This window comes from Salmo salar, chromosome ssa11, assembly GCF_905237065.1.
Source record: "Salmo salar chromosome ssa11, Ssal_v3.1, whole genome shotgun sequence".
In the NCBI taxonomy this organism is placed as follows: domain Eukaryota; kingdom Metazoa; phylum Chordata; class Actinopteri; order Salmoniformes; family Salmonidae; genus Salmo; species Salmo salar.
The window spans coordinates 83,553,823-83,578,235 of NC_059452.1; the positions used below are offsets into that span (position 1 = coordinate 83,553,823).

Here is a 24,413-nt window from a genome sequence, read left to right on the forward strand (position 1 = left end):
GAGTAGACTGAGCAAAGCGTTGGTACTGACTCATTGATCTTTATGAAAACAGTGTTTTTGCCCATGAATCAAGGCATCGTTTTTTAAAAGTAGAGGATAGACAGGTTTTCCACAAGAAACATGACATGTTTTAATGCAAGAAACTATCCTCCTTTTCAACACCAAATTATTAAAAAGAAATACAACCTAGAGAAGAACCTAAGGGAAAACCAATCACAAAAGTGATATTACTGTAGCCTACGTTGCTTGCAACCAAATTACAGTTCATACAGTTTACTGTAACTCAAATGAAATGTTCTAAAACGGACACCAGCAGAGCCATATATTTAGCAGTGTTGGAAAAAGTACCCAATTGTCATACTTAAGTAAAAGAAATATACCTTAAAAGTGAAAGTCACCCAGTAAAATACTACTTGGGTAAAAGTCTAAAAGTATTTGGTTTTAAATGTGCTTAAGTGTCAAAAGTAAATGTAATCGCTAAAATATACTTAAGTATCAAAAGTAAAAATAAAAGTATAAATCATTTCTTATATCAAGCAAACCAAACGGCAAGGTTTTCTTGATTTTTTTTTAAATGAACGGATTGCCAGGGGCACACTTCAACACTCACGACATAATTTACAAACGAAGCATTTGTGTTTCCTGAGTCTGCCAGATACGAGGCAGAGGATGACCGGGGATGTTCTCTTGATGAGTGCGTGAATTAGACAATTTTCCTTTCCTACTAAGCATTCAAAATGTAACTTGTACTTTTGAGAGTCAGGGAAAATGTAAGGAGTATAAAGTACATTATTTTGTTTAGGAATGCAGTGGAGTAAAAGTAGAAGTTGTCAAAAATATAAATAGTAAAGTAAAGCAGAGATACACCCCCAAAAACGACTTAAGTAGTACTTTCTAGTATTTTTACTTAAATACTTTACGCCACTGGTATTTAGAGAGTTGGACCAATGTGGTTACTGCATTATGATGCATTTACATGACACTCCAATATTGTATGGCAGCCATGATAGCTCCCTATTAATATTACATGGGGAATATTTAAACAATATTACTGTATGTACTGTAAGTGAATGTCTAGAATTCTCGAAGTCGGTCTAACGCTGTTAAATATATGGCTCTGGACACCAGGTGTCGCTGTTACATTCGGTACGTCATATCCGTATACAGCCACAACAGAGTCGAAGAGAGCAAAGACAAAGATATTTATAACTAACGCAAGATAGTTCATCTGTGTCGTTTATAGCGGGAGCAAATGAAGCATAGTGGGTTGAACAAGCAAGGAGGTGGCCAAAGTCATGCACAAGCTAGTTAGATCCTATTGGCGCGTTGTAGGATATATTTGCATATTTTGGTTAGGGAACACCTACTCTGTGAAGTGCGCGTGTGCACAAACTCAATTCGACCTTGCACTCCTTCTGAACAACTGATTTTTTAAAGTGTGAAGTCTATACCTAGTGCCCTCTATTCATAACACATTCTAGTTTTTAGAACAGAAAATCTATTGAGAGCAAATGTTTAATCGATGAGAAAATTAGCAGAATGTCGGTCCAGTTTCAACTAGTTCCGTCCTCTCCCACTACCCGCGATTGCACTTCCTCTCACTACCATATTTGGTGGTGAGAAAACGTTCTAACGGATGCTTCAGTTTTATAGCCCCTGTGGCGTGTCTGGGTTACCCCTTCTGTCTGTGGCAAGGAATTTCATTTTCAGGCCGGGTAGGTTGCCCACCAACAACATAAGTAAACGGGAAAATATAATAAGAATAGGCAGCACAATCGCCAGCCATCCTTTGAAGCAACGTAATCTTTCGGAAATAAATCGCCATTATTGAGTACAATAAATAATAACAAGTAAAATCGGTGAGTTATGAATGTGTTTTGAAGGTATGTGTGAACTGTTTTGCAGGGACTTCACCAACTGCCCAGTTTTATTGTTGCTTTGTTCTGTGCAGCAGCCATTTTTAATCGCCTTGTCCTATAGTCATCGCTGCCTTCCGTGGTCTTGAAATTTGGCAAACTGCTAAAATAGTGTTTCGTTTGTGCACTACTGTCACCTGAAAGTGAAGGGTTTCATGTGTTCTCTAAAACGCCAAATTGCTGCTTTTTCTGGGGATTTGTTTTTGGAATTCCAGACAGGAACTTAAGTTGCTTGGCCGTCTCAATCTTAGCTAGCTAACTTGACATCTAGCTAAACCAGTTTGGTGTTAATGTTATTATTTTAACTAAAATGTGAGTTATTATATCAATACTTAATCATGGTGGTTTTGATTAAGAACTAATGGCTATTTCAATTTGTTTTCCCACGAACTCGCAGACAAAATACGCAATCAATGTTTACATACTCAGTGATACTGGGCAGACTACCAAGCGCGTACTACTAGCTAGCTAATTCAGCAGAGATAGCTACTGTCAAATTTGACTTGTCCGTGGTTTAAAACCCTCTGAACTAATATTGCGTAGGTAACGAGTATCAACAATGTTTTGCAATAGCTAGTTAGAATACGCAGAAAATGGTTAGCTAGCAAACGAATAATGGTTAGCCAGCTAGCACAGCAAACAGGCCTTTGTGGTTAGGTAGTTGTGTTCCTACGTTTCATTCTTAAATTCTGTTGCGATTAACCCGTTTGTTTCAGATTTTTTTTTATTCCCTTTGAAAATATTTGTGACCGCTAACTATTCTTGCACAAACAACAGCTAGCTAGCAGCTTGGCTATAGAAATGTCCGTCTGTAGGGGTTCTCAGGGGTTCTCCAATTTTCTGGGATCGGGTCCCCTTTTGTGATAACAAATTCATCAAATACCCCCTCATAATCAAGTTGATAGAAAAATAGCATACAAGAAGGAACATTTTTAAGGCCAGCCACTTGAGTCTTGGCATCAGAGAATGTTGCTGTTTTCAAGCGAAGTTCCTGCAATTAAAAAAATACAATTGTTATTGTTGCCGTTTCTAAGTTAATATCCGGCAATACTACACATTTTGTCATGGGGCAGAGAGATTCTTTGTTGTTGCAGCTTTAAAGCTAATATCCTGCAATACTACACATTTTGCTACGAGGTAGAGCACTTTTAACTTAAATTACACTGCATTTATGTGAAGGGGGGGGAAGTATTGAGTTGAAAAACTGATAATTGGTGGAGTACTGTGGATACCAATATCCCTGTAATCCTACCAAGCCCATGTTGTCCAGGGTTAAGAAATTGGAGATTAAAATTAGGGTCGTTTCACCAATTCTGTGCCTTTTTCAGAAGTGTAACTTGCTCTAAAAAAAGTAACTGCATTTCTCTTAATTTTAACATTCTTTCATGAAGCGCTTGTTTAACTTAATAAATGTGTTCCTACCTAGAGGTTAATTCAAATAAAAAACACTATAGTAAGTGCCAAATAAAATAACAGGGTTAATTTCTTAAAACAGCCATAGATCCTCTTGTGACAGGGGGAATGGACGTTTTTGTGCAACAGGGAGTGACAATTGAATGGGAGCTACACAAAAAAGTGAAATTAAAACATTTCTAGTCTGTCTATGGGTAACAGGGTTGACTTATGCTCGACCTGCTATTTCTTTTTTTTTTTTTACAAAGTTCGGCTGACCCGACTAAAAATCTTCGTCCACCATGTCTGTTCTTTTGACCAATCTAGCACCCGTTGTCTCTCTCTCCTCCCTGCTGCAGAGATGACCACAGAACATCAGTGTTTATCGTCCTGACTATGTTGCTAAAGCTGCAACATAATTACAGACATTTCTGACTGAAAAGTCTTGCTACTGAAATCCCTAATTTGTTTCTGAAAAACTTCCCCTATTCCCTCAACACTTGCTCTCATCGCATGCACGTAACCAAAGACCTATTCGCACGGGACTAGAGAATGCTGGTTATGTAATTATTACTCAAATGTCCATTATTCCAGAAGACGTTTCGGACGGGATTAGGTTTTTCCAAACTGCCCGCTGTAATTCTTATTTTTGTTCAATAAATTGACAGTTATGACAGAAGCCTGGAGGTTTTTATTCTAGGTGTGAAGATGCAGTATTTCAACATGTCCAGGTGATATGGTCACTAACTCGAGCTTGGTTTCTAAACCATAGCAAACCAAGTTTCATATAGCGTCGCCATTATATTTTAATTGAAGTAGTGTGATCCGCAGTATGTCTTAAATGCCCCCCAGCCTTCAAATGTGAGCTAAACAGTGCAATTGTGCTTGAGATGCGTTTTAAGGCTATGATGATTAAAGCTATGGTTAAGAAAGTGAACTTATAATGCCAAAAGTTTAGGTCAGTTGTATGCTGCTTTGCGATCTATTAACAGCAAGGGTTGCATTAAATAGGCTCAATATTTTTACTGATTGTATTTGGCAATATTTAGTTCATACGCACAAAACATGTAAACAAAAGCATTCACTGAAAGTTAATAAGCTGCATGTAGGCCATTCATATAGCTTATGTACAGCATTTAGTTCAATTTATCAAATCAGTTACTCTTGCGCAAACCACAAGCAACACCTGTCAAATGTATAAATAATCTCTTAAAACAAAGGGATGTCGATTTAGCAAAGGACTCGTTTTATCAGAGGACCTTGGAGTTCACCAAAAAACAGGTTATTCTGTCTGGAATTGTAACTCTCCTGCCATGTAAATATTACAGATGTGGTGTTTTGTGCTTGTGCACAGAATTACATTACTCGACCTCCCCCAGTAAAACTAATCCTGTCCGAATAGGGCCTGACCTATAGCATTTCATAATCACATCGACAAACTCTGAACACCGTGACAGCAAAATGGATGCAGAGAATGTGACAAATAAACCCGAAACGTGGGACTGTTTACTGGCTGCTCAGGAGGTAAAGGGAAATTCAGATGAGTGGAATAAATGTGATTAGTTGTGGGAAATACTAGGGATCAAGAAAAGGAATGTAAGGTGCAAGCGCTGTGTGCATATTATGTCTGCCAAACAGGTGCTGAAAAGATTACAATAACATTTTTCTGACCGTTTGGAACAATGTAAAAAACACAATGAATTATGAGCGTACCAGAGAGTCTTGTAAAGCCTTTGTTACAGCAAGAACTAAAAACAGTCACTTTCATTCGGGAATACAATTTCTGTAATGGAATGGTTTATTTGTTTCAGCAAATTATTGAAGTCTCGCTTCACTTTTATTTAAAAACTAAAACGCTTGATTGCATTTCAAATAATGAGTGACTCGTATGCTGTGTGATGACATGAACGAATGAATGATTGATGCAGTAGCCTATATAAGTATTGAAATATAGGCCTGATTAAGTTACGGTATTAAGACTAAAAAGGTCTTACGCGCTCTTATGCCTACAGCTCAATGGTGGTTATACAAGGCTGCTATACTAAGCCTACTAATGATAATGACACTACTTGTGATCATAACAGTAAAACAACAATGAGATCAAGAAAAAGGAGCATTATTAAAAATAGTTTTCTGAAAATTTGGTAGTGTAAACAGCACACAAAAAATGTATAACACCAGAGAGGCAGTTCCAATGAAAAAAGTCTAAAGCCTTTATTACAGCAAAGCAAAGATGTTTTACTTGGTATGTTGCATCAGGCTTGGTGCTCACGGAATCAGTAGGCCATTAAACAAAACTCAAACAGGCAACAGAAACATGATCTGTTTTATTTCTGTAAATACAATGCCTTCAGAAAGTATTCAGACCCCTTGACTTTTTCAGATATATATATATTTTTTACGTTACAGCCTAATTCTAAAATGGATTAAATAAAAACAATTTGACAGGAATCTATGCACTACCCCATAATGACAAAATGAAAAACATAATAGTAAGTATAATAAGTATTCAGACCCTTTGCTATGAGACTCGAAATTGAGTTCCTGTGCATCCTGTTTCCATTGATCATCCTTGATGTTTCTACAACTTGATTGGAGTCCACTTGTGGTAAATTCAATTGATTGGACATTATTTCGAAAGGCACACGCCTGTCTATATAAGGTTACTTACGAGCCCCTAACCGACAGTGCAGTTTCAAAAAATACGGATAAGAATAAAAGTAACCAGTAATTAAAGAGCAGCAGTAAAAAATAACTATATATACAGGGGGATGCCGCTACAGAGTCAATGTGCGGGGGCACCCGTTAGTTGAGGTAGTATGTACATGTAGGTAGAGTTAAAGTGACTATGCATAGATGACAACAGAGAGTGGCAGTGGCAGTGGGGTGGGGGGGGCAGGCAGGCAATGCGAGTAGTCTGGGTAGCCATTTGACTAGATGTTCAGGAGTCCTATTTAGAGGTCGACCGATTATGATTTTTCAACGCCGATACCGATTATTGGGGGACCAAAAAAAGCCGATGCCGATTTGTACATTTTTTGTAATAATGACAATTACAATAATACTGAATGAACACTTATTTTAACTTAATATAATACATCAATAAAATCTATTTAGCCTCAAATAAATAATGAAACATGTTCAATTTGGTTTAAATAATGTAAAAACAAAGTGTTGGAGAAGAAAGTAAAAGTGCAATATGTGCCATGTAAGAAAGCTAACGTTTAAGTGCCTTGCTCAGAACATGGGAACATATGAAAGCTGGTGGTTCCTTTTAACATGAGTCTTCAATATTCCCAGGTAAGAAGTTTTAGGTTGTAGTTATTATAGGAATTATAGGACTATTTCTCTCTATACGATTTGTATTTCATATACCTTTGACTAGTGGATGTTCTTATAGGCACTTTAGTATTGCCAGTGTAACAGTGTAGCTTCCGTCCCTCTCCTCGCTCCTACCTGGGCTCGAACCAGGAACACATCGACAACAGCCACCCTCGAAGCAGCGTTACCCATGCAGAGCAAGGGGAACAACTACTCCAAGTCTCAGAGCGAGTGATGTTTGAAACGCTATTAGCGCGCACCCGCTAACTAGCTAGCCATTTCACATCGGTTACACCAGCCTAATCTTGGGAGTTGATAGGCTTGAAGTCATAAACAGCGCAATGCATTGCGAAGAGCTGCTGGCAAAATGTATGAAAGTGCTGTTTGAATGAATGCTTACAAGCCTGCTGGTGCCTACCACCGCTCAGTCAGACTGCTCTATCAAATCATAGATTTAATTATAATATAATAAACACACAGAAATACAAGCCTTAGGTCATTAATATGGTAGAATCCGGAAACTATCATCTCAAAAAAAACGTTTTTTCTTTCAGTGAAATATGGAACCGGTCCGTATTTTATCTAACGGGTGGCATCCCCTAAGTCTAAATATTCCTGTTACATTGCACAACCTTCAATGGTATGTCATAATTACGTAATATTCTGGCAAATTAGTTCGCAACGAGCCAGGCAATGAACGCAAGAGCAGTGACACAATTTCATGTTAGCAGGCAATAGTAACTAAATATGCAGGTTTAAAAATATATACTTGTGTATTGATTTTAAAGAAAGGCATTGATGTTTATGGTTAGGTACATTGGTGCAACGACAGTGCTTTTTTCGCAAATACGCTTGTTAAATCATCACCCGTTTGTCGAAGTAGGCTGTGATTCGATGAGAAATTAACAGGCACCGCATCGATTATATGCAAAGCAGGACACGTTAGATAAACTAGTAATATCATCAACCATGTGTAGTTAACTAGTGATTATGTTAAGATTGGTAGTTTTTTTTACAAGATAAGTTTAATGCTAGCTAGCAACTTACCTTGGCTTCTTGCTGCCCTCGCGTAACAGGTAGTCAGCCAGCCATGCAGGCTCCTCGTGGAGTGCAATGTAAGGCAGGTGGTTAGAGCGTTGGACTAGTAACCAGAAGGTTGCAAAAACAAATCCCCCCCCCTGAACAAGGCAGTTAACCACCGTTCCTAGGCCGGCATTGAAAATAAGAATGTGTTCTTAATCTGACTTGCCTAGTTAAATAAAGGTGTAAAAAAAAAAAAAAAAAAAAAAGGCAAATCGGTGGCCAAAAATACCGATTTGTTATGAAAACTTGAAATCGGCCCTAATTATTCAGCCATTCCGATTAATCGGTCGACCTCTAGTCCTATTGGTTGGGGGTAGAAGCTGTTTAGAAGTCTCTTGGACCTAGACTTAGCGCCCCAGTACCGCTTGCTGTGTGGTAGCAAAGAGAATGGTCTATGACTAGGGTGGCTGGAGTCTTTGACAGTTTTTAGGGCCTTCCTCTGAGAAGGTTGTCTTTCTGGAAGGTTCTCCCATCTCCACAGAGGAACTCCAGAGCTCTACCAGAGTGACCATCGGGTTCTTGGTCACCTCCCTGACCAAGGCCCTTCTCCCCCCGATTGCTCAGTTTGGCCGGGCAGCCAGCTCAAAGAAGAGTCTTGGTAGTTCCAAACTTCTTCTATTTAAGAATGATGGAGGCCACTAAGTTCTTGGGGACCTTCAATGCTGCATAAATGTTCAAATGTGCAACCAGAGGGAAAAGAACTCTGGACCACCTATACTCCACACACAGAGATGCATTCAAACCTCTCCCTTGCCCTCCACTTGGCAAATCTGACCATAATTCCATCCTCCTGATTCCTGCTTACAAGCAAAAATTAAAGCAGGAAGCACCAGTGACCAGATCAATAAAAATAAAAAAAATGGTCAGATGAAGCAGATGCTAAGCTACAGGACTGTTTTGCTAGCACAGACTGGAATGTGTTCCGGGATTCCTCCAATGGCATTGAGTACACCGCATCCGTCATTGGCTTCAACAATATGTGCATCGACATACCCCAACCAGAAGCTATGGATTATAGGTAGCATTTGCAATAAGCTAAAAGCTAGAGCTGGCGCTTTCAAGGAGCAGGGCTCTGACCCGGAAGCTTATAAGAAATCCCGCTATGCCCTCCGAAGAACCGTCAAACAGGCAAAACATCAATACAAGACTAAGATCGAGTTGTACTACACCGGCTCCAACACTTGTCGGATGTGGCAGGGCCTGCAAACCATTACAGACTACAAAGGGAAACACAGCCGAGAGCTGCCCAGTGACACGAGCCGACCAGACGAGCTAAACTACTTCTATGCTCGCTTTGAGGCAAATAACACAAAAAAATGCATTAGAGCACCAGCTGTACCAGAAAACCGTGGTCACGTTCTCCGCAGCCAATGTGAATAAGATCTTTAGAAAGGTCAACATTCAAAAGGACGCAGGGCCAGACAGATTACCAGGACGTGTACTGCAAGCATGCGCTGACCAACTAGCAAGTGTCTTCACTGACATTTTCAACCTTTCCCTGTCCGAGTCTGTAATACCAACATGTTTTAAGCACACCACCATCGTGCCTGACCACAAGGCACTACAGAGGGTAGTGTGAACGACCCAGTACATCACTGGGGCCAAGCTTCCTGCCATCCAGGACCTCTATACCAGGCAGTGTCAGTAAAAGGCACAAGAAAGCCCGCTTGGAGTTTGCCAAAAGGCACCTAAAGACTCTCAGACAATGAGAAACAATATTATCAGGTCTGATGAAACCAAGATTGAACTCTTTGGCCTGGATGCCAAGTGTCACGTCTGGAGGAAACCTGGCACCATCCCTATAGTGAAGCATGGTGGTGGCAGGCAGCATCATGCTGTGGTGATGTTTTTTAGCAGCAGGGACTATTCCGGATCGAGGAAAACATTAATAGACAAAGTTCAGAGATCCTTGATGAAAACCTGTTGCAAAGAGCTCGGGACCTCAGACTGGGGGGGGAAGGTTCACTTTCCAACAGGACAACGACCCTAAGCACACGGACAAGTCTCTGAATGTCCTTGAGTGGCCCAGCCAGAGCCCGGACTTGAATCCGATCAAACATCTCTGAAAATAGCTGTGCAAAATTGCTCCCCACCCACCTGACAGAACTTGGGAAGAATGGGAGAAACTCCCCAAATACAGGTGTAACAAGCTTGTAGTGTCATACCCAAGAAGACTGAGGCTTTAATCGCTCCCAAAGGTGCTTCAACAAAGTACTGAGTAAAGGGTCTGAATACTTATGTAAATGTAATGTTCCAGTTTTTTGTATTTTTTATAAATTAGCGAAAATGTTTAAACCTGTTTTTGCTTTGTCTTTATTGGGTAATCAATTTTGGAACAAGGCTTTAATCTAACAAAATGTGGAAAAAGTGAAGGTGGTCTGAATACTTTGATTTATAAAGCCAGGCACATTTTACAGTTAGGCTATTGATTATAGACCTAATTAGGTTGGTTTCCTCTCTCCTTGCTTTTCTTAGACAATAGGGCAAGGGCTGTTTTCATTCTGCTGCTGCCTCGGCGCATTAACTTTGTTTCTGAACAGCACACAGTGACCACAATCCAACACGGGAGAAACGCACTTGTTCTAAAAAATATTTGTTTATTAGTGTTGCTCCATTGTTCTTATGTAATATATTCATATACAATTTCAGTAGCATATGTCTTAGACTGATGGATTGTGCCTCCACAATGGATCAGTCAACTCAGACCAAAGCCAATCAGACGGTGTCTTGTGCACCATGATACTTTTTCCTATAGAATAATATATATATATTTTTAGCTAGTCCTCGGCTAAAGAAATCTTGGTCGACCAAACAATCGACCAGTCGACTAATGGGTCAGCCCTAATAGGAAGGAATGTGGTAGATCAGACACATTTCTCAAATGTTCAAAAAATATGTTAGCCATGTCCGCTCATGGCAAAAATATCACTGTAAATGCAGTGCACTTGTTGAGCACTGTATTGAGATGATGCGATGTCAGTGTTTTCCCTATATTAATTTAGCAGCTACAAAAAAATATGTATATGAACACCCTAGTAGCAATGATGAATCCTGAAATGGGTTTAATGTAATGTTAAGCCTACTAAGTTACTTTTATAAGAGGTAGTAGCATCAATGTCTGGTTCATCAGTCAGACCACTCAGCAGGCCTACCGGTATCTATTTTTGTAGATTTATGTTCTTTCACATCGGGTAACACCGTTTCCAGATCACAATTTACAATAGGCCTCATCACAGTTGGGGCCAGCGATACTCGTTAGTATTGTGTCAAGGAAACAACAAGGGGATTTAGCTTCTTTCTGGGGAAGAAAGCCAGAAGACTGCTGAACAACTAAACTGATCAAATTTCCACCCTACTATTTGCATTGAACCCCCCCCCTTTGTTTTTATACAGCTCCTACTCGCTGTTTATATATGCATAGATAATTTAAAAAATTACCTCGATTAACCTAAACATTGCATTTGGGAAATTGAATTAAGATTGGTATGTTGACTTTTTTTGTCACACTTTAGAATAGATTGAATAGTAATATTACGTTCTTTCCAATTCTAAGCTGGTGTGGCTTGTGCGCTAACAGTTTCCTCTTTTCTCTCTTCAGTAAAAGAAGGCACAGCAAGAGGCGCATAGAAACATTTCCATACTCGATGACATTACATCGCAATGTCCGATCGTTTGGGGCAAATAACCAAGTCCAAGGATGGGAAAAGCAAGTATTCCTCACTCAGCCTATTTGATAAGTACAAGGGAAAGTCTATAGAAACTCAGAAAACCGCAGGTAAGTCATTGTCCATTCTTCTTCAAGTACTACTGTGCAGACCTGGGTTTAAATACATGTGTATTTGTTACTTAAAGGCCCCCATCAGAGGGCAATGCCTCCTCTATTTCAACTTAATTTCTGTCCTATAGCGGAAATTCTCGTTTAAAACCTCTTAGTGATCCCTTCATGCGCCAATCCCGTTAGCGGGATAGATTTTGACAACATCCAGTGAAATTGCAGAGCGCCAAATTCAAACTACATAAATATCAATATTCAACATTCACGAAAATATAAGTGTAATACATCAAAATAAAGCTTAACTTCTTGTTAATCCAGCCGCTGTGTCAGATTTCATAAAGGCTTTACGACGAAAGCAGACCATGCGATTATCTGAGGACAGCGCCCCGCATACAAACACATGAAAATCATTATTCATCCAGGCAGGTGCGACACAATAGTCAGAAATAACGATATAATAAATGCCTTACCTTTGAAGATCTTCTTTTTGCAATCCCAAATGTCTGTGACACAATGAATGGTCGTTTTGTTCGATAAATTCCTTCTTTATATCCCCAAAATGTCAATTTATTTGGCGCGTTTGATTCAGAAATACACCGGTTCCAACTCGCCCAACCTGACTACAAAGTATCTAATAAGTTACTTGTAAACTTGGTCCAAACATTTCAAACAACGTTCCTAATCCAACCTCAGGTATCCTAAAATGTGAATAATCAATATAATTTAAGACGGGATAATCTGTTTCCAATACCGAAGAAAAATAACACAGGGCGCGCTCCTGTTCACACGCCCCAAAATAGTAGGGACCTTCAGAGTGACACGTGGAATGAATAGCACTACTTAATTTCTCAAAAGAAAAACATCGACCAATTTCTAAAGACTTGACATCTAGTGGAAGCCATAGGAACTGCAACCAGGTTCCTAATAATAAGGGTATCCCATAGAAAACCATTGGAAAATCCTATGATCTAAATTTTCTTTTCTCCCATGGATGGTTTGTCCTCGGGGTTTCGCCTGCCAAATCAGTTCTGTTATGCTCACAGGCATTATTTTAACAGTTTTAGAAACTTGAGTGTTTTCTATCCAAATCTACCAATTATATGCATATCCTAGCTTCTGGGCCTGAGTAACAGGCAGTTTACTTTGGGCACGCTTTTCATCCGGATGTCAAAATACTGTCCCGAAGTTTTAAGTTCCGCCTCCCAAGAAGGATGCAGGCTGCTAAAACATATATTCATGAATTGGGGGTGGGAACGTTGTGATTTCCACATGGTGTGGAGAAATAACAACAAATAGAGCACTGACTTATGTCAGTTTAGCTAGCTAGCATGCTAACCTTATCTAGCAAGCAAGTATATTTTGTTACTACACCCTATTCAAAGAATTAGCTGGCTAGGCTGTGGCTGATCCTGGAGCTGGATTTGTCATAAGCGTTTAGGGAAAACTTAGCCACAGATGGCTAGGGGAAACCAGTATCCTTGACTTTGCAATCTAAGTTTTGGCATCTTCCATAAGTTGTGGACGCGAAACCGCCATAGAAATAGAAAGAATAAGATGACGCTCCGGTAATATGGATAGCCGAACTGTTGAATGGATTGGACTACACACGTTTTCTACATTGTAATGGACACGGTGCAACCTTGGCTGCTGGCAGGCTTTCCGGCTGCGCTACAGCAGTGCCAAGTCAGCCCTGGCTCTTGCCATGGTTCTCACAGTTAGGGGGAAGTGAAATTATGGGCTACAATGGCTTTGCTCATGATGCATGCCGCAAATTATATGTAATAACACCCTGAGCACATCAGACGCGAAAAGAAACACCAATACAAATGTTACAACAGCTCAAAATAGAAACACATTTGTGGAATTTTCGTTATGAGATAGACACTTGTGTTTTCTAGCTGCACCATCCAGTGGACTGTGGTCAAATCCATTCATCTATGGGGAGTGGGGTTCCAAAATGCAATCATTGCACATGCAATTTTACAATGTTAAAATGGTTATTTTTTTTCCATACAGACTATCTTAAAAGTAAGTGAAGCTTGACTCATTATCCAATGCCTTATGATAATTTGATGGTTAAAAGTGGAGGTTCAGCAAGATTCACGGCTATGAGACAGATGATACTTTTACATACAAGAACTAAATACACTGCTCAAAAAAATAAAGGGAACACTTAAACAACACATCCTAGATCTGAATGAAAGAAATAATCTTATTAAATACTTTTTTCTTTACATAGTTGAATGTGCTTACAAAATCACACTAAAATAATCAATGGAAATCCAATTTATCAACCCATGGAGGTCTGGATTTGGAGTCACACTCAAAATTAAAGTGGGAAACCACACTACAGGCTGATCCAACTTTGATGTAATGTCCTTAAAACAAGTCAAAATGAGGCTCAGTAGTGTGTGTGGCCTCCACGTGCCTGTATGACCTCCCTACAACGCCTGGGCATGCTCCTGATGAGGTGGCGGATGGTCTCCTGAGGGATCTCCTCCCAGACCTGGACTAAAGCATCCGCCAACTCCTGGACAGTCTGGTGCAACGTGGCGTTGGTGGATGGAGCGAGACATGATGTCCCAGATGTGCTCAATTGGATTCAGGTCTGGTGAACGGGCGGGCCAGTCCATAGCATCAATGCCTTCCTCTTGCAGGAACTGCTGACACACTCCAGCCACATGAGGTCTAGCATTGTCTCGCATTAGGAGGAACCCAGGGCCAACCGCACCAGCATATGGTCTCACAAGGGGTCTGGGAATCTCATCTCGGTACCTAATTGCAGTCAGGCTACCTCTGGCGAGCACATGGAGGGCTGTGCGGCCCCCCCAAAGAAATGCCACCCCACACCATGACTGACCCACCGCCAAACCGGTCATGCTGGAGGATGTTGCAGGCAGCAGAACGTTCTCCACAGCGTCTCCAGACTCTGTCACGTCTGTCACATGTGCTCAGTGTGAACCTGCTTCCATCTGTGAAGAGCACAAGGCGCCAGTGGCGAATTTGCCAATCTTGGTGTTCTCTGGCAAATGCCAAACGTCCTGCACGGTGTTGGGCTGTAAGCACAACCCCCACCTGTGGACGTCGGGCCCTCATACCACCCTCATGGAGTTTGTTTCTGACCGTTTGAGCAGACACATGCACATTTGTGGCCTGCTGGAGGTCATTTTGCAGGGCTCTGGCAGTGCTTCTCCTGCTCCTCCTTGCACAAAGGCGGAGGTAGCGGTCCTGCTGCTGGGTTGTTGCCCTCCTACGGCCTCCTCCACGTCTCCTGATGTACTGGCCTGTCTCCTGGTAGCGCCTCCATGCTCTGGACACTACGCTGACAGACACAGCAAACCTTCTTGCCACAGCTCGCATTGATGTGCCATCCTGGATGAGCTGCACTACCTGAGCCACTTGTGTGGGTTGTAGACTCCGTCTCATGCTACCACTAGAGTGAAAGCACCGCCAGCATTCAAAAGTAATCAAAACATCAGCCAGGAAGCATAGGAACTGAGAAGTGGTCTGTGGTCTCCACCTGCAGAACCACTCCTTTATTGGGGGTGTCTTGTTTATTGCCTATAATTTCCACCTGTTGTCTACAACAGCATGTGAAATTTATTGTCAATCAGTGTTGCTTCCTAAGTGGACAGTTTGATTTCACAGAAGTGTGATTGACTTGGAGTTACATTGTGTTAAGTGTTCTCTTTATTTTTTTGAGCAGTATATTTAATTTGACATTAAAGACAGTAGGTCAACACTTCGATTAGTTTATGGTCATTATTTAGTTTCTTTGTATTAATGACATGCCCCTAAATGTAATGCAAATAGTTTTGTATTAGCCTTAACTGAGATTGGCAGTTCTCACACTTCGTTGACGCGATCCTGTATCAGGACTGACTGACCCTGCCAAATATCATCACTGATACTGTCTGCACCAGGTCATTGAACATAGGAAATGACTTGCATCACTTTGTATGTTATGTCTAGTTTTGTATATGTTCATAAAATGAAATGTATAGCTTTCTGCTATAAACAAAAAAAGTGGAGGTGCAAAAACATACATTTGCCCCCCCATTTCTTTAATTAGCTCCATGGCTCGGGTGGCCAAGTGGATGCTACTGCGATAAGCTGTTTGGCTCAGCCAAAGATTATCTATTATATTGCTCAGTTGTGACTCACAAAGACTAACTTTGCAGGTGTTTCTGATTTTAATAAACAATGCCATGCTGGTGGGTGGTAACGTTCAATTAAAACCCAGCCCTGAAAAGAAACGCAGACTGGAAAGTATTAACACGTGATATCATCGGTGAGAAACGCTGCATTGGCATGGAAAATATCTGAAGGTACCACTTCGGATTTTCCAGTTCAACCCCAAATATATCATACTTTGACTAAAATGATGACTTATTGACTTAAATTGTTGGGTAAGCTATGGGCGTAGTCTTTCACCGAGAGAGGGAAATGTGTGTTTGCGTACTTTCAAATGTCCCGAATCAACTACTAACATAGGAGTGTATTTCCAAATGCATTCCAATATTCAACTACTTGTCTTTTTTAAATAAAATATGTTTTAATACTTTGGAATGTATGTTCAAGTAATTAAGATATTTGAACCCAGGTCTGCTTCTGTGTTTAAACTCATGTGCAAGGATTTGATTTGGCTTGGCTCATGAAGGTTGACCAATAAAAAATTTGCAAAGAGCTTTATTCCCACCTCTATCCTTCCCTCTCTCTGTGTCCACTCTTACTCCCACTCTTCATCTTTCTCTCACCTCTTTCTCCTCCCCTCTTCCTCTCAGCAGTTCCGCGACATGGCTTACAGAGTCTTGGCAAAGTGGCCGCAGCCCGGCGCATGCCCCCACCTGCTCACCTGCCGAGCCTGAAGTCCGAGAACAAAGGAAACGACCCCAACGTGATTATCGTGCCCAAAGACGGAACAGGATGGGCAAACAAGCAGGAACAACCCGATCAAAAGAGGTGGGTGTGAGAGCCAGGGATGGACACTGGGAAAGGTGGTCTGAATAACAGATTAATGCAGTTACATCCAACTGTTTCTTGGAGATTGAACATCTGTAGACACAGCAATTTTGCTATTTCAATCAGCAACTGATGTACACTGAACAAAAATATAAACGCAACAATTTCTTACATTTTACTCAGTTACAGTTCATATAAGCAAACCAGTCAATTGAAATAAATTCAATAGGCCCAAATCTATAGATTTTACATTGCTGGGAATACAGATATGCATCTGTTGGTCACCGATACCTTTTTATAAAAAAGGTAGTGGCCTGGATCAGGAAACCAGTCAGTATCTGGTTTGACGACAGTTTGCCTCATGTAGCGTAGCACATCTCCTTCACATAGAGTTGATCAGGCTGATGACTGTGGCCCGTGGAATGTTGTCCGACTATTCAATGGCTGTACGAAGTTGCTGGATATTAGCGGGAAGTGGAACACGTTGTTGTACACCATTGATCCAGAGCATCCAATACATGCTCATTGGGTGACATGTCTGGTGAGTATGCAGGCCATGGAAGAACTAGGACATTTTCAGCTTCCAGGAATTGGCTGTCGAAGATGAGCATTTGCCCACTGAAGTCAGTTACGACGCCGAACTGCAATCAGGTTAAGACCCTAGTGTGGATGATGAGCACTCAGATGAGCTTCCCTGAGACTGTTTCTGACAGAAATTCTTTGGTTGTGAAAAACCAGAGTTTCATCAGCTGTCCGAGTGGCTGGTCTCAGATGATCCTGCAGGTGAAGAAGCCGGATGTGGAGGTCTTGGGTTGGCATGGATACACGTGGTGTGCGGTTGTGACACCGGTTGACGTACTGCCAAATTCTCTAAAATAACGGAGGCGGTTTATGGTAAAGAAATTAAAATCAATTATCTGGTAAAATCTCTGGTGGACATTGTCAGCATGCCAATTGCATGCTCCCTAAACTTGAGACGTGTGACAAATGCACATTTTTAGAGTGGCCTTTTATTATTCCCAGCACACAGTGCACTTATGTAATGATCATGCTGTTAAATCGGCTTCTTGATGTGCCACACCAGTCAGGTGGATGGATTATCTTGCCAAAGGAGAAATGCTCACTAAATTTGTGTACAAATTTTCAGCACAATGTTTTTGTGCGTATGGATAATTTCTGGGATGTCAGATTATGAAACATGGGACCAACACTATTCATGTTGTGTTTTTATATTTTTGTTCAGTATAGATTGAAGAAACCAAAACAATATGAAAGTGATGCATCTCTTTCAAGGTGGGAAATTACATTTTTGGTACACCAGCCACTGTTGCAGGTAGATGAAATAAAAATCTAACAGCCACTCAAATGTTCTCCCTTTATTACACCAAAAATCACGAACGTATGAGCACGCTTTGTTTCTAAAACAAATGTATTACTAGTAAGAAGTAATGTGGTGTATATTGCTCAATTTCAGTTTTTGTGACTAGTCTTTTTAACCAATGTATGCAAAATATTTTTTAGATACAATAGTAAAAAGTTCAAGTTCTGCCACTGAACATCAAGAATTAACAAATTGGCTTCCCTGTCACACAATGCTGAGTGATGAGGCTTATTTATTATCATTATTATTAGTTCAGGAGGGCTCAAATACTGCATTTTTTTGCAAGTACAAAAGTTGATATTTAGGAGCGCAATGAAATTAATTATTTTTTTTTTGGATGTGATTTGGAAAGGCACACACCTGTAAGGTCCTACAGAGCAAAAAACAAGCAATGAGGTTGAAGGAATTGTCCGTAGAGCACCAAGACAGGATTGTGTCGAGGCACATATCTGGGGAAAGGTACCAAAAAAATGTCTGCGGCATTGAAGGTCGATAAGAACACAGTGGCCTCCATCATTCTTAAATGGAGGAAGTTTGGAACCACCAAGACTCTTCCTAGAGCTGGCAGCCCGGCCAAACTGAGCAATCGGGGGAGAAGGTTTTTGGTCAGGGAGGTGACCAAGAACCCGATGGTCACTGTGGCAGAGCTCTGGAGTTCCTCTGTGGACATGGGAGAACCTTCCAGAAGGACACCTATCTCTGCAGCACTCCACCAATTAGGACTTTATGGTAAATTGGCCAGACGGAGGCCATTCCTCAGTAAAAGGCACATGACAGCCCCCTTGCCAAAAGACACCAAAAGGACTCTGACCATCAGAAACAAGATTATCTGATCTGATGAAACCAAGATTGAACTCTTTGGCCTGAATGCCAAGCGTCACGTCGGAAGGAAACCTGGCACCGTCCCTACAGTGAAGCATTGTGGTGGCAGCATCATGCTGTGGGGATGTTTTTTTTAGCAGCAGGGACTATTCCGGATCTAGGAAAAAATTTACGGAGCAAAGTACAGAGATCCTTGATGAAAACCTGCTGCAAACAGCTCGGGACCTCAGACTGGGGTGAAGGTTCACTTTCCAACAGGACAATGACCGTAAGCACACAGACAAGTCTCTGAATGTCCTTGAGTGGCTTAGCCAGAGCCCGGACTTGAATCCGATCAAACATCTCTGGAAAGACCTGAAAATAGCTGTGCGAAGTTGCTCCCCACCCACCTGACAGAACTTGGGAAGAATGAGAGAAACTCCCCAAATACAGGTGTGCAAAGCTTGTAGCGTCATACCAAAGAAGATTTGAGGCTGTAATCGCTGGCAAAGGTGCATCAACAAAGGACTGATTTAATGGGTCTGAATAGTTATGTAAATATGATACTAAAAATGTATTTCTTTCCATCAATTTGCAAAAATGTCTAAACCTGTTTTGTCATTATGGGGCATTGTGTGTAGATTGAGGGGGGAACAATTTAATCAATTTTAGAGTATGGCTGTAATGTAACAAAGTGGAAAGTGAAGGGGTCTGAATACTTTCTGAATGCGCTGTATGTCTATCTTTCGAATACGCAGGTCTACAAAAAAATCTATATTTTAAATTTTCAAAAAGTATTGGCTGGCAACGTTCAGTTAACAAAAAAAAAAAACCACCGTAATCTATTATAAGACACACAAAACGGCCTGTAACTAACAGGTTCTTACCGTCCTGTAGGTCCTCAGCTCGAGCAGGCATGCTAACAACGCTGCAGGAAATGTATTTAAATTAGGCTTTTCTAATTAGACTTGCTTCTTGAGCATCAAATATTTAGATGAAAAGCATCGGGTAAATCAATATAATAATGTTATATACAGTACCAGTCAACTTTGGACACACCTACTCATTCAAGGGTTTTTATAGATTTTTATTATTTTTCTACATTGTACAATGATGAAGACAAACTATGAAATAACACATGTAAGCAAAAAAGTGTTAAACAAATCTAAATATATTTGAGATTCTTCAAAGTGGCCCTTTGCCTTGATGACAGCTTTGCACACTCTTGGCATGATCTCAACCAGCTTCATGAGGTAGTCAACTGGAATGCATTTAAATTAACAGGTGTGCTTTGTTAAAAGTACATTTGTGGAATTTCTTTCCTTAATGTGTTTGAGACAATCCATTGTGTTGTGACAAGGTAGGGGTGGTATACAGAAGATGGCACTATTTGGTAAAAGACTAAGTCCATATTATGGCATGTATAGCTCAAATAAGCAAAGAGAAATGACAGTTCATTACTTTAAGACATGAAGGTCAGTCAATAAGGAACATTTCAATAAATAGTTTCTTTAAGTGCCGTCGCAAAAACCATTGAGCTATTATGAAACTGGCTCTCATGAGGACCGCCACAGGAAAGGAAGACCCAGAGTTACCTCTGCTGCAGAGGATACGTTCATTAGAGTTACCAGCCTCAGAAATAGCAGCCCAAATAAATGCTTCACAGAGTTCAAGTAACAGACACATCTCAACATCAACTGTTCAGAGGAGACTGCATGAATCAGGCTTTCGTGGAGGAATTGCTGCAAAGAAACCACTACTAAAGGACACCAATAAGAAGAAGAGACTTGCTTGGGCCAAGAAACATGAGCAATGGACATTAGACCGGTGGAAATCTGTCCTTTTGGTCTGGTGAGTCCAAATGAGTTTTTTTGTTGTTCCAACTGCCGTGTGAGTAAGTGAACGGATAATCTCTGCATGTGTGGTTCTCACCATGAAGCATGGAGGTGGGGTTGCTTCGCTGGTGACACTGTCTGATTTTATTTAGAATTCAAGGCACTCTTAACCAGCATAGCTACCACAGGATTCTGCAGCGATACGCCATCCCATCTGGTTTGCGCTTAGTGCGACTATCATTTGTTTTTCAACAGGACAATGACCCAACACACCTCCAGGCTGTGTAAGAGCTATTTGACCAAGGAGAGTGATAGAGTATTGCATCAGATGACCTGGCCTCCACAATCACCTGACCTCAACCCAATTGAGATGGTTTGGGATGAGTTGGATTGCAGTGTGAAGGAAAAGCAGCCAACAAGTGCTCAGCATATGTGCGAACTCCTTCCAGACTGTTGGAAAACCATTCCAGGTGAAGCTTGTTGAGAATGCCAAGAGTGCAGAGCTGTCAAGGCAAAGGGTGGCTACTTTGAATTATTTAAAATATATTTTGATATAACTTTTTTGCTTACTACATGATTCCATATGTGTTATTTCATGGTTTTGATGTCTTCACTATTCTACATTGTGTAAAATAAAGAGAAATCCTTGAATGAGTAGGTGTCCAAACTTTTGACTGGTACTGTATCTTAAATTACATTTTTACATTTTCATATATTTGGTGCTGTAATCTTGAAGCCCATTCAAAAGACCTGGGACATGACCCCGGAAGTATGACGTGGGAGGATGTCACTTGCACATCGTATTGCGTGAACACTGGTCAATCAGTGTTATTTATTAAATTAAGTTCCAGGGAGAAGAGGAAATCGGCAAACGGCGGCCAAAGGATTTAGGACACCATCACCATAATGTGAAGTGGCTGATCTTGTGTCATCGCCTTCATCCTCAGTAACCAGGTTTCCATCCAACCTTTTTATGCGAGTATATGTCGGATACAAAATGTCACGACAGGCCTAATGGAAACATCAAATTTAGCTTTCCCAAATGTCGACAAAAGAAAATTACAGTAGACAAGATGGGATCTTTTTGTCTGTAAAATGTATTATGCGATAAACGGAGGTGGAAATGACTTTCTGCACAAATGTATATAATAACCATATCGAAGTGAACTTGGAGTCATTTGATGATATGTTGTGGTCCTACCTCTACGACTCGGGAAAGCATGCGCTTTGTTAAGCTACAGAGGAAATAAGTTAGGGTTGTGAAAGTGCATGGTGATGAGCTTGATGCTCCTTTCTAATAAATATTAAGGGTCTAATGCCGTGTGCACAGGTTTATGCTGTACGGTACATTTGTAGTCTTCACAATCCATGCTCTGCATCACAACAAAAAGAATTGCGCTACAAATTAGGAACTACTTCTGTGGTTTACTACTGGTACCACATGGCAAGAAATACAACGCATGCGACACACTGCATGCAGTGCAACGCAAGCTAGTCCGGAAGGATGAGTCGCGACGGTGCGGATTGCCGCCCAATGAAATGGGCGGCAAAGTCTTCTGGTGACATGATCGGTGCTTGGCTGCCGTTAAAATAATTATCTTGCTTTTTTTGTCCTTAATTTTGGTAGCCGCACTGTATCTGCAAGCTGTTAGTTAGAGCTCAGTGGGCACATTCACTATAAAACACTTTTTTTGTGAGAAAACCATCAGTGCAGTTTTAAATTGTTTTCTATTGCATTTTAACTTGACTTTATTTCAGTACATTGGAATTTAACAGCAAATGTTTTGTGTACTATGTCATCCATCTCACCCACAGCTTTTTATCCACAAGTCAATTTGATGGAAATACAGTTGAAGTCGGAAGTTTACATACATACACCTTAGCCAAATACATTTAAACTCAGATTTTCACAATTCCTGACATTTAATCTGAGTAAAAATTCCTTGTCTTAGGTCCTTTAGGATCAGCACATTATTTTAAGAATGTGAAATGTCAGAATAATAGTTGCGAAAATTATTTAGTTCAGCTTTATTTCAACACATTCCCAGTGGGTCAGAAGTTTACATACACTCAATTAGTATTTGGTAGCATTGCCTTTAAATTGTTTAACTTGGGTCAAACATTTCAGGTAGCCTTCCACAAGCTTCCCACAATAAGTTCTGTGAATTTTGGCCCATTCCTCCTAACAGAGCTGGTGTAACTGAGTCAGGTTTGTTGGCCTCCTTGCTAGCACATGCTTTTTCAGTTCTGCCCACAAATTTTCTACAGGATTGAGGTCAGGGCTTTGTGATGGCCACTCCAATACCTTGACTTTCGTTGTCCTTCAGCCATTTTGCCACAACTTTGGAAGTATGCTTGGGGTCATTGTCCATTTGGAAGACCCATTTGCAACCAAGCTTTAACTTTCTGACTGATGTCTTGAGATGTTGCTTCAATATATCCACTTTTTTCTTCTTCATGATGCCATCTATTTTGAAGTGCACCAGCCCCTCCTGCAACAAAGCACCCCCACAACATTATGCTGCCACTCCCATGCTTCACGGTTGGGATGGTGTTCTTTGACTTGCAAGCCTCCCCCTTTTTCCTCCAAACATAACGATGGTCATTATGGCCAAACAGTTCTCTTTTTGTTTCATCAGACCTGGGGACATTTCTCCAAAACGTATGGTCTTTGTCCCCATGTGCAGTTGCAAACCGTAGTCTGGCTATTTTATGGCGGTTTTGGAGCAGTGGCTTCTTCCTTGCTGAGCAGTCTTTCAGGTTATGTCGACATAGGACTCGTTTTACTGTGGATATAGATACCTTTTGTACCTGTTTCCTCCAGCATCTTCACAAGGTCCTTTGCTGTTGTTCTGATTTGGACTTTTCGCACCAAGGTTCTGTATCCTAGAGATGAACGTACTTATTTCCTTCCTGAGCGGTATGACGGCTGCGTGGTCCCATGGTGTTTATACTTGCGTACTATTGTTTGTACAGATGAACGTGGTACCTTCAGGCGTTTTGAAAATTGCTCCCAAGCATGAACCAGACTTCTGGAGGTCTACAACTTTTTTCTGGCTGATTTATTTTGATTTTCCCATGATGTCAATTAGAGGCACTGAGTTTGAAGGTAGGCCTTAAAATATATCCACAGGTACACCTCTAATTGACTCAAATGATGGCTTTAGAAGCTTCTGATATGCTAATTGACATGACATCATTTTCTGGAATTTAAAGGCACAGTCAACTTAGTGTATGAACTTCTGACCCACTGGAATTGTGATACAGTGAAATAATCTGTCTGTAAACAATTGTTGGAAAAATGACTTGTCGTGCACAAAGTAGATGTCCTAACCGACTTGCCAAAACTATAGTTTGTTAACAAGAGATTTGTGTAGTGGTTGAAAAACTAGTTTTAATGACTCCAACCTAAGTGTATGTGAACTTCTGTCTTAAACTGTATGTCTCTGGTGGGAATATGTGCATATTGTTTTTATGCAGATTGTAGAACATTCGCATGAAACTGTTGCCAGTTGGATGGAAACCTAGCTACTGATCTGAAAAGTGTTGTGCATGAATTTCGGTCACCTATTCAGTTTTTCCAGGTCCGTGCAGATAAATTAGTGGAGATGAGGAAAAGAAGCCATAATAGACTGAGATGCACTCTTGGATTAATGTATTCCCATAATGCAACATCTTTCATGAATTCAATGGGTTTTGTATTCTGAGGGAACATGTAATCTCTTGCACAACCAATAGGTAACATTAGCTGGATGATACAAGAATAGGGGGATAGTGGCATTGATGAGCAAGGAAATGGGTTTTTGTTCACCTGGTACACAATTTGCTGGAGTTTTTCTGTACACTTTCCTGCAGTGTGTCTGTGCACTTTTGTATGGATGCGTTCGAACACTTAGTCCCAAGTGCAGTTGCAGGAAAGATAGTCTTGCGTCTTTGTGTCGCAGACT

At 40.7% G+C, this 24,413-nt stretch overlaps 1 protein-coding gene across 7 annotated transcripts in view; it reads left to right on the plus strand.

Annotated features, from left to right (window-relative positions):
• Positions 1-1,668: 1,668 nt before the first annotated feature.
• Positions 1,669-24,413, plus strand: part of LOC106563257 (protein PRRC2B) — a 42,946-nt gene continuing 20,201 nt past the window's right edge. For 4 of the 7 annotated variants that reach the window (XM_014128677.2, XM_014128674.2, XM_014128679.2 and 1 more), the window contains exons 1-3: positions 1,669-1,859; positions 11,311-11,487; positions 16,272-16,449. In XM_014128677.2, the coding sequence (XP_013984152.2) occupies positions 11,373-11,487; positions 16,272-16,449 (293 nt within the window). In that variant the 5' untranslated portion in view covers positions 1,669-1,859; positions 11,311-11,372. Of the gene's footprint in view, positions 1,884-11,310; positions 11,488-16,271; positions 16,450-24,413 lie in introns of all 7 variants that reach the window. The other 3 variants (XM_014128676.2, XM_014128675.2, XM_045689994.1) reach the window with 3 other exon arrangements.